This window comes from Leptonychotes weddellii, chromosome 16, assembly GCF_054177405.1.
Source record: "Leptonychotes weddellii isolate Sample4059 chromosome 16, ASM5417740v2, whole genome shotgun sequence".
NCBI classification, from domain to species: Eukaryota; Metazoa; Chordata; class Mammalia; order Carnivora; family Phocidae; genus Leptonychotes; species Leptonychotes weddellii.
In genome coordinates this window covers 39,723,937-39,733,842 of record NC_138384.1, presented here as the reverse complement: position 1 = coordinate 39,733,842, position 9,906 = coordinate 39,723,937, and the positions used below count along the sequence as shown (strand labels likewise).

The following is a 9,906-nucleotide window of genomic DNA, read 5'->3' as shown; positions in this document are numbered from 1 at the left end:
TCCAGCACCGAGATGCTGGCGTTGGTGCGGTGGGCGCTGAGCGCGGGCTCGGCGGGGCGGCCCTCACCACCGCCGCCGCCGCCGCCGCCGCCCGGGGAGCCCACGGCCGCCCGCGAGAAGCTCACGTTGCGCTCGCACTCGCCGCCGATCTCGTTGCGGAAGTGCGGGCAGCTGAGCAGCAGGTCGTTGCTGTTGTCGTCGCCCAGGTCCTGCTCCAAGTTCTCCTTGCAGTTCAGGTCCTCCGTGCTGGGGAAGGCGGCGTCCAGGCCGCCCAGGCCGTGCGCCCGCGACGCCGAGAGGGCCGCCGTGGCGGAGGCGGCCGAGGCGCCCGTGGTGGTGTTGCGCCGCTGCGCCGTGGCCACCCTGTTGGCGGCCGCCTCGTTGAGGTCGAACAGCATGCTCTGCACGTCGAAGTGGGCGAAGCTCTTCTGGCAGACCCACGGGCGGCCGGCCTCCGGGGGGCTCCGGCCCTCCTCGGCCTCCCCCGGCGCCCGGCCCGCCTCGCCGTCCGCCTTCCCGCTCCTCAGCTTCCGAAAGATGGACGAGTCCGTGGCGTCCCCACCGCCCAGGCCGCGCGCCGGCTTCTTCCGGGCCTTCTCCTTCTCCTTGGCGGGCTGGAGCCCCAGCAGGCTGTCCTTGGCGGGCTGGCCGTTGCGGGGGTCCGCCTTGGCTCCGCCGCTGCCCCCCGGGACGTGGGCGCCGGGGTCGGCGTGGAGCAGCGCGCGGAGGTTCTGGGGGCCCGCGGCCTCGGGCTGCTCGCCGCGGAACTCGTTGAGAATGTCGAAGAAGCTCTGCTCGGGCACGCCCTGCACGTCGATGGAGGACGTGCTCCCGTACTCCCGGAAGAGGGGCAGGGCCGCCGTGTGCCGGGGCCCCCGAGGCTCGCCCGTGTCCTCCACGTCGCACTCGCTGAGGGTGATCTCGCTGCTGCTGCGGTGCCGCAGGGGGAGGAAGGCCCTGCCAGGGGACCGGGGCCACCCGTCCTGGAATTCCACATCTTTGGACCTTCTCCTGGAGGGTCGGTGGAAGGCTTTGGGCCCCGAGGAAGCCACGGCGCTGACGGGGGGCTGTCCGTTCTGCATGCTCCTCATGGAATGGGCCACCTTTGCGGCCTTCGCGCCGTCTGCGTCCTGTGAGGGGCTTGGGTTGTTCTGCTCTCTCAGCGCCTCCCGCTTGGGCGGCCAGTCGGCCACTCTTGCGCGCACCCCCATCTTGGGCACTGCAGGGGTGGTGGGACTGGGGCGGGTGGTGGCACTGACTGGGCTCTCACCGATGGGCTGGGGCATGCCTCCGTTCTGGACCCAGAATCCCATGGGAGCATAGTCCCCTGTGTGTGGCCCGGGGAGGAGGTCGGCCCCCCTGGCCCCACAACTGGCTGCCAGGTCCACACCATCACTGGGGATGGGCCGATAGGTGGTCATAGTCCACAGGCACTGGAGTGCTACTGGCCCCCGTGAGCTGTGGAGTGACTTTATGGGGTCCCCTGGCCCTCAGCCATTGTTCAGGACCACCAGTCCCAGGATGAAGGATGCTGGCCCCTGAAGCCTGACGGGAAGGTTGTGAGCCTGTGGAGTCCAGTTCTCCACCATCGCTGTGGACAACTGAGCCAGGACAACCTCAGGAGGCAGGTGCGGTCCTGGGGTTTCCAGTATGAGTGGCTCAGCAGGACAGAGCAGGCAGCAGATGTGGGTGCGGGTCAGCAGGCTGCTGGGCTGTCCTCCCTGCCATGCTGAAAAAGGAGAGAAGGCAAAGGTGAGATGTGATGTTACTGTTCCCAGAGAAAGACTTTTTCTTTGTGGCAGCTTTATGCTCATTTAAAAAAACCTGTTTATTATGGAAATTTTCAAACATACTCAAAGCAAAGAAGAGCAGGATGAGCACCCCACCAGCTTCAACAACAGTTAACGATTCCCGGTTCATCTACCCACCCACTCCTACACTTTTATTTGACAGAATATTTTAGAATATATCCCAGGTATCAGCTCATTTCACCTGTAAAAACTTAAGCTTATATATCTAGCAGTTAAGGCCGTTCAAAATTAACCGCAATACCTTTATCACATCCATCTAGATTATCAAGAATTCTTTAATATCATGTAATACCCCATATCTGCATTACATTTCCCCCATTGTCTCAAAGGTGTCTTTTAGAGTTGGTTTGTTTAAATCAGGATCCAAAACAAGATCCCTACTCTACTTTGGCAGGTATATTTTGTAAGTCTCTTCTATAATGTCTCCCCCATGCCCATCACCTTTATTGTGACGCTATTCACTTGTGGAAGGAATGAGGTCACTCGTCCCATGTAGTTTTCCACTTTCAGGATCTGGCTGCCTTTTCCCTTGTGGTGTCATTAAACACATTCCTCTGCCCCCTGTGAGTCCTGCAGGTAGAGGCTGTCTATCTGTCCTGCAGTCTGCCTGACCAGCCACCCCACCAAAAAGGAAGTAAAAATGACAGATGAGTCACCATGATTACTGGTAGATTTGGGGGAGGGGATGTCTCTAGAACTCTATGTGATTAATAGATACCATGAGCCAGTAAATCAGCTCCTGTTACTTCTTTGCTGAGATCTCCCCAGTGGCTCCTTAATGCGTTAGAATAAAATCCAAATTCTTCTGCTGGCCCACAAGCCCCACAGGCTCTGGCCCCTGCCAGTCTCCCTGAGGCCTCTCCCCATCCCTGCCTAAGATCCCATCACACTGGCCCTCTTTTCTGTTCTGCTGACATACCAAACCCCACCCAGGATATCTGGATATGCTTCCGCTGGTTCTTCACCAAGCTGGCTCCCTTGCATGATGTCCACTCTTCAATGAAGCCTTCCCTATGAAGAGAAGCCCACCAATGACTAATGGTGCTTTCTGAGTAAGGGGAAGGCCATGTGTGTGTGTGTGTGGGGGGGGGCATTTCCTAACTCATGCCCATAGTTACGGAACAAGCTGGCAGAGAGAGAACCAGGGGGCAGCACGAAGCAGATTCATGGAGCAAAACAGTGAGGCGAGCCTATACATCTGAGAAAGTAAGAATCAGAAGGGAGGAGTGGGGAGCAAGAGTGCACTCCTCTTCCTAGCTCCCAAGGGAGCATCTTCCTAAAGATGTTGCAGGCAGGCACACAGGGGAGGGGGCAGAGAAGGGGGGGCAGGGGTAGGCCCCAGGGCCAGGTTGGTTAAGGGAGACAGAAGCAAGGCCAGGTGAGTGGGACAGCAGAGGCATTTCTTTCTTTTTTTTTTTTTAAGATTTTATTTATTTGAGGGCGAAAAAGCACGAGCGGGGGGAAGGGCAGAGGGAGAAGCAGACTCCCCGCTGAGCAGGGAGTCCAGGACCGTGGGATCATGACCTGAGCCCAAGGCAGGCGCGTAACTGACTGAGCCGCCCCAGCGCCCCAGCAGAGGCATTTCTATAGAGGCAGGTGGACCTCAGCTCTGGCGACCAAGCTTTGCGGGGATGTGGATGCCAGGGCATTGGATTTTTAAGTAGAAATCAGAAATCCTGAACTGTATGCAACTTTTCCCAGGTTGAAAAACAAAAACAACAGCAGCAACGACAACCAACTACCATGTGGAGAAGATTTCTACAAGGATTTTCAAGAAACTGCTAACAGTCTGGGAAGGGGAAGTAGGCTTCTTTCCCCCACTCCCAGCCCCTCTCCTGCTGTACTCTGCTCCTTAGTACTTCTCAATATACTCACTTCTTTCTCTTATTTATTCCTGATCCCCATCCCATGAGAAGGTGAGATACTGCTGTATCCCCAGGATCTAAATGTGTCTTGAAAGTAGGGGAAGGAAGGAGCCTTACTTTTCATTGTATACCACTGGCTACCTTTGGAATTGCTTGTATGTACTTCTGGTCGATAAAGAAATACTTAAGAACACTACCAACAAAAACCAAGTAAGGGTCAACAAAATAAGTATGTGGGCTAAATTGGGGCAGGGGATGCTGGTCTGTGACCTCTGGTGATGGGTCAGCGCAGCAGCTTCGCCAGAGAGGAGTGCCCCTATACTCTGTGGGGCCCTGGATCCCAGGCCAAACTGGGGGGTGCAGCTTGGCCAGGGGCACCCCTGGGCCACCCTGGGAGAGCACGGAGGATCAGCCCTCTGAGGCCACACTGGGGCTGGCTGGGAAAACCAGCGGCCCAGATGCGACCCTGACTTGCTTATGCAAGCACCTCCCGACAGATGGGCTTTGCTGATGGCATTTTGTTTCCAGCTCAGTCAGAAACCCCCCATCTGTTTTGCTCTCTTCTGTGAAAACACACAGATGTTCCTGAGGCCCCAGTGTCTTTCCACAGATCCCTTCCAGGAGCAGGTGTAGCCAAGTCGCCCTGTGCTACTAAGAGGCTGAGTGATACCCACAGCCTCTGTGGGATTCGGGGACTGCTGCACACTGGTCCCTTTCCAGCTGCCGGTTGTCCAGCTCCCCGCTCCCAAGAGCACCCCCATCTTCCTGATGCGGAAGCCCCTATTCTGAGGGCCAGACTGCCTGGGTTCAGATCCTAGTAGGCCACGGGCTGGTTACTAACACCGTGACTCAGTTTCAATCTGTAAAATGGGCAGAATACCGCCTATGTCCTGGCCACTCCTATCACTGTGGTTCTCTCCTTCCTGTTTCTTCTCCCTGCCCCCAATTACAGAAGCACAGCCAGGGGTGGGCTCGGCGGCTGAGTGGTGTCCGCGTGGATCTCTCTGCACAAGTGTCTTCTCGCCAGTGTTCCTTGGCTCCTGCCTCTTCTCTACGCTGGCTCCTCCGGCCTCCTGGTGATCGGTCAGCCCCTGATAAATTCTGCTTCTGCCCAAGACTGTCAAGAGTGGCTTCTGCTGCTGGCAACAGAGGACCCGGACTCATGCACAGTGCCGTGGACAAGGAAGGCAGCTGGGGATGGTGGACGGGGAAACATGGGGGGGCGGAAGCACAAGGAGAAGCGAGGGGCGGTGGGAGAGTCAGGTGGGAGGCCTGTGGCTGCAGGCAACAGAGTCCCATCCGCTGGTGGCTCGGGCAGTAAAGACCTCTCATTATCCTGTGTCACAAGGAGGCCACCAGATACGGTGCCTCCACTCTTGGTACACGGGAATGATGTCAGGCGCTTTCTCTGCCCCCACCCCATCCTCCTCTGCGTCCCTCAGTGTGCTGCTGGCTTACACCTTTGGCTTTTGGCCTCAGAGGAGCGAGCTGGCAGCCACAGCGACACTTCGCACTGAATCACGGGCGAGGGGGGGAAAGAAAGGGGTGACGTACGACTGTTCTTACTTCTTACCTATCTGACCTTAGTCAGGAAGGAGAATTTTTGCCAGAACATTCCCCCTACACTTCAACAGACTTTCTTTGATGCCTAATTGGCCAGAATGTGGTCACATATGGCCATTCCAGGTGCAAGGAAAGCTGGGAAGGCTGAGAATCTGGGATTATCCCGATTGCCCTTAGGCTGGTGAGGACTTAGGGAGCCGGCCACACTGGCTCCCTAAAAACGTCAGGGTCTGTTAGAGGAGCAGGCACCCAATAGCGTATCTGTGTAAATGCTACCAGACTGTCACTTGTAAAGAAGCTGGGGAAGTCTGAGCTGAGAGGGTGCTCCCTTATCAGGCCCCCAAAGCCTAGAGGCTGGAACAGCAGACATGCAGGCGAGTGCTACAGCCGCAATGTTCTGGCTCCGAAGGGCCTTGCTCTTCTGTGAAGGAGCCACGATGTCTGCCAGAACCTCCCATGGCAGAGTAGAAGGAAAAAACACAAGCCTTCCAGTGGTAGACACTTGTGGTTTGCTTCCCTGGCCTCTATGACTCTTTTTTCCAAGAACAGCCCAGATTTCCCTTTGGGAACCTGCCTTCTCTGACTCCCACCCAGTGGGCTAGAGGAGGAGCTCCTTCTTGAGTTCAGGAACTAACCACGTAACTGGATCAGAACCAGTGAAATCATTGCCAAGAGTCCTAGGGCTGAAGGCTGTGCTTTTCCCTCTTACCCTGAGTCTGAGAGGATGTGAGGGATGGAATCACTGCAGCCATCTTGTGACCATGAGGGAAGAACCATTTGTGAAAGGGGCTGAAATAGGGGGGACTTGGGGGCTGTAGTCATCACTTTAGTCTGAGTTAAGGTGGACCTGAAGCCACCACTATTCTACTTCCCACCACTAGATGTTTTAGTTATATAACAAAACAACATCTGTAACAGCAGCTACCACGAATGTGATCCTTCTATGGTCCAGGTCCCTCTCTAAGCACTTTACATTTATTATCTCCCTTAATTCCACAGCAACTCTGTGAAGTAGATATTATCTCCATTTTAACATAAGGAAACTGAAGTGGGCAGATGAAGTAATGTGCCCAAGGCCAGATGGCCACGAGGTGGCAGAGTTGCAAATGATCCAGAAGCTTCATTCCTGAAGTCAGGCGGTCCTGAGTTCAAGCACCAGCCCTCCAGGTTGCCCAGTGGGCAAAGTCCCGGACCTCCAATCCTCCTTTTCCTCACTGGTGACACACTGTAAAATATCTCCAGATCCAACTGGTCCTCTGAGTTCCAGGCTCTGGTAGCCACCTGCTTACTTGACATCACGTATGTATGTCAACATGCATTGCAAACTAACCATTCCCACCCCGAACTCTTGATCTCTCCCCATCCACAAAACTTGTTCCTTCTCAGAAATCGTCAGGGTAGGCTAAGTTATGCCACAGTAACAGAGGACCCCAAGTACCAGGGGCTTACACAACAAAGGTGTGTTTCTTGGTCATTCTGCATGTCCCAACACGAGTGGGCCAAGGGCCTTCTCATGCCTGCTTTACTCCCAGTCGACAGAGTCGTTCTTCCAAGAGACCCAGCTAATTTCACCAGGTAAGGGACATGGCTAAACCACGTAACAGCCTCCCTATTCCCTCTGCTTCTGCTCCCCCCTAAGTGCCCTCTTCCATGCAGCAGGATTCAATATTCACATTTGAATCTTAGTATAAATCCAAATCTTAGGATAAAATTCAAAATCCTCACCTTGGCCCTCAAGGCTCCTTTCCTCTTCTCCTTGCTCTGGGAGCCCAGGCCACAATGTCCTTCTTTCAGTTCCACTTATTGTTTATCCTCCCTGTTGCCTTTGCACAGGCCATTCCCATTGCCCTTACCTAGATAGTTCTTTCTCAAGAGTCAGGACAAACATCACTTTCTCCACATGCCTTTCCCTTCTCAGGAACCTTGTTCAATCCCCAACCTGAGCTCTCAGAGCACTCTCGGAGCATTTCTCTTTGGGGTTACCTGCATCAATGTATGTATGTAAATCACCACGTAGTGAACTGTTAGCCGTATGTAAGGTTTATGACGCACTGGAGTCTTTATTACTGCCTGCATTTCCAGCACAGGCCTGACACACAGTACGTGTGGAGAGAGAAATGAGTGGAGGGATGACAACCTTGCTCAGACCAGGAAGAGCACTGGCTCAGTTGGGGTCTGTGACTTGAGGGTAGATGGCACTTGCTTGGTGACCCAGTGTGTCTGCCCCGGGAAGAAGCATGTTCAGGAAGCTGAAAGTAATACGTGGTGTGTGTGTGTGTGTGTGTGTGCGCGCGCGCGCGTGTTCATACAACAGACACCTATCACGTTCTTAAAAATCATTTAGTCCAAAGAATTCATTCGGTCGAAAGAGCACTAAAACCTTATTCTTTCACTGAACACTGACCAGGCGTGTATAACTCACTCATTTCACAAACGCCAAGCACCTAAAATCCACTCATTTATTCAAAAGATTTCTCAAGCACCTACTACATTGTTTGGTAGATGGAGCCACAGCCCTGAGCAGGACAGACCACACTCCCCTCTGGTGAACTTACTTCAGGAGAGGGAAGCCACAGAAATAAGTCAACCGAGACGGAAAACAAGGTAACTTCAAAGGGTGATGAGCAGTTTAAACGACTAAAACATTGTGACAGGGTAGGGCTAGGGGCTGCGCTCAATGGGCGGTGGTTGGGAGGGCTGGTTGTGGGGTGCCATCTGATCCCGAGAGAGGGCACCTGCCATTCACCAGGTATGCTGATGAACGAGGCTGACACGCATGGGCAGGAAGCTGGCAGTGGCCAGTGTACAAGGCCCTGTGGGCTCGTCCAAGGCAGTAGTTCTCTCCCCCACTGGCCATGAGAGGCACCGGGGGAGCTTTGTAAAAATACACGTGTTCATACTCCACCCCCGGAGAGTCTGAATCAGCTGGTATGGGCTGGGGACCAGGCCTGAGAGCCTTTCAAAAGCCCTCCAGCTGATTCTAATATGCGGTCAGGGCTGAGGACAGAGGAACAGAGAGCAAAGAAAGGAGGGCCCGGCACCAAGCCCTGCTCAGCCAGAGCAGGCCCGCACAGAGGGGCAGGAGAGCAGGTGTCCCTGAGGCCCCGGCAGTGGCTGTGGTCTAGGGAGGAGCAGGTGGTCCACAGCGTTGGAGGCTGCTGAGAGGGTCACATATGATGACAATTACTGGTCTGAAGGGCACTAGGGACCACAGTAGGAGGTATTTCAGGGGACTGCTGCTCTGGGATGCGTTGTCCCCCTGGTGCTCCCTGCCAGTGCGGCCAGCTTACCCTGTCTCCTCCTTCCTAACTTCCTCCCATACCCCAGACACAATGGCTCCCCTCCTCCCTTTGCTGAGCTCCCAGGGGTCTGCACACACCCTCTGCTATAAGAGTTAGCTCACTGGATTTTTTTTTTTTTTTTAAAGATTTTGCTTATTTATTTGACAGAGAGAGACACAGCGAGAGAGGGAACACAAGCAGGGGGAGTGGGAGAGGGAGAAGCAGGCTTCCCGCTGAGCAGGGAGCCCGATGCGGGGCTCGATCCCAGGACCCTGAGATCATGACCTGAGCCGAAGACAGACGCTTAACGACTAAGCCACCCGGGCGCCACCAGCTCACTGGATTTGTAAGCCTCTGAGTAGCTTTGGTCCTCCTTGGACTTTGAGCAGCTCCAAGTCTGCAGGGGACTAGGGTCTACCACATGTGTTCTTGCCACACAGGCAGGGTAGGGGGTGATGATGGAGAGGTGATGGTAATACACACACATAGCATGTATGAACGTATGCTGTAATAACCTCATAAAGCAGGGACTTCTGGCATGTCCATTTTACAGATGAGGCAAAGGTCACGTGGCCACGTCACACGGCAGGTAGATAGGTGGAGCAGCTAGGATCCCAAATCTCCTCAGTTTGGCTCCCACACTTTTGCCACTACACTGTAAATGAGAGGTGGGAGCCCAAATGAGCGTGTTGTGTGAATACGCAAATGATGTAAATATCTTCAAAGATCAATTCATAAGGACAAAACTCTAGAAAGTCAGCAACAGCTCAGCAGATTTCAGGTTAAGGATCTGTTTTCTAGGAACGCCTGGATGGCTCAGTTGGTTAAGCGTCTGCCTTCGGCTCGGGTCATGATCCCAGGGTCCCGGGATCGAGCCCCGCTTCGGGCCCCTTGCTCAGCTGGGAGCCTGCTTCTCTCTCTCCCTGACAAATAAATAAATAAAATCTTCAAAGAATCTGTTTTCTCCCCTCTACTGGAAATTCAAGCATACACAGGACCCCTTCAGAGCTCCCCGAAGAAACAAAATGGTTGGAACTTCCAGACATCTCATTAGGAAGCCCCGAGGCAGAGACTGCTCCATCAGCCCAAAACACGAGGTGCAAGGCCCTGAGCATGGCCACCCGGCTGCGTACTACTCCGATCTGATTTTTACTCTCAATGCTTCTGACACCAGATGTGTGGGTTTTCCACACGAAGCAATTCTCCAGATCTCTGCAGACACTGACGGGGTGTCCCACAATTTAATTCAATCCTGACACTAACTACCTGGAGTTAGTCCAAATGCCACACAGGTTGGAGGGCTCAGTTCCACCAGACTTGCCCCCCACTTCAGATGCTAATCACAAGTGGTGGGTCCCCAGGTTACCCACACGTCTGTCTGACTTG

General features: G+C 54.4%; 1 protein-coding gene across 1 annotated transcript in view; it reads right to left on the bottom strand.

Annotated features, from left to right (window-relative positions):
- SIPA1L3 (signal induced proliferation associated 1 like 3) overlaps window positions 1–9,906 on the bottom strand; it is a 211,652-nt gene that overhangs the window by 83,475 nt on the left and 118,271 nt on the right. The window contains exon 3 of the mRNA XM_081807589.1: window positions 9–1,729. Coding sequence (XP_081663715.1) covers window positions 9–1,421 — 1,413 coding nt within the window. The 5' untranslated portion in view covers window positions 1,422–1,729. The remainder of the gene's footprint in view (window positions 1–8; window positions 1,730–9,906) is intronic.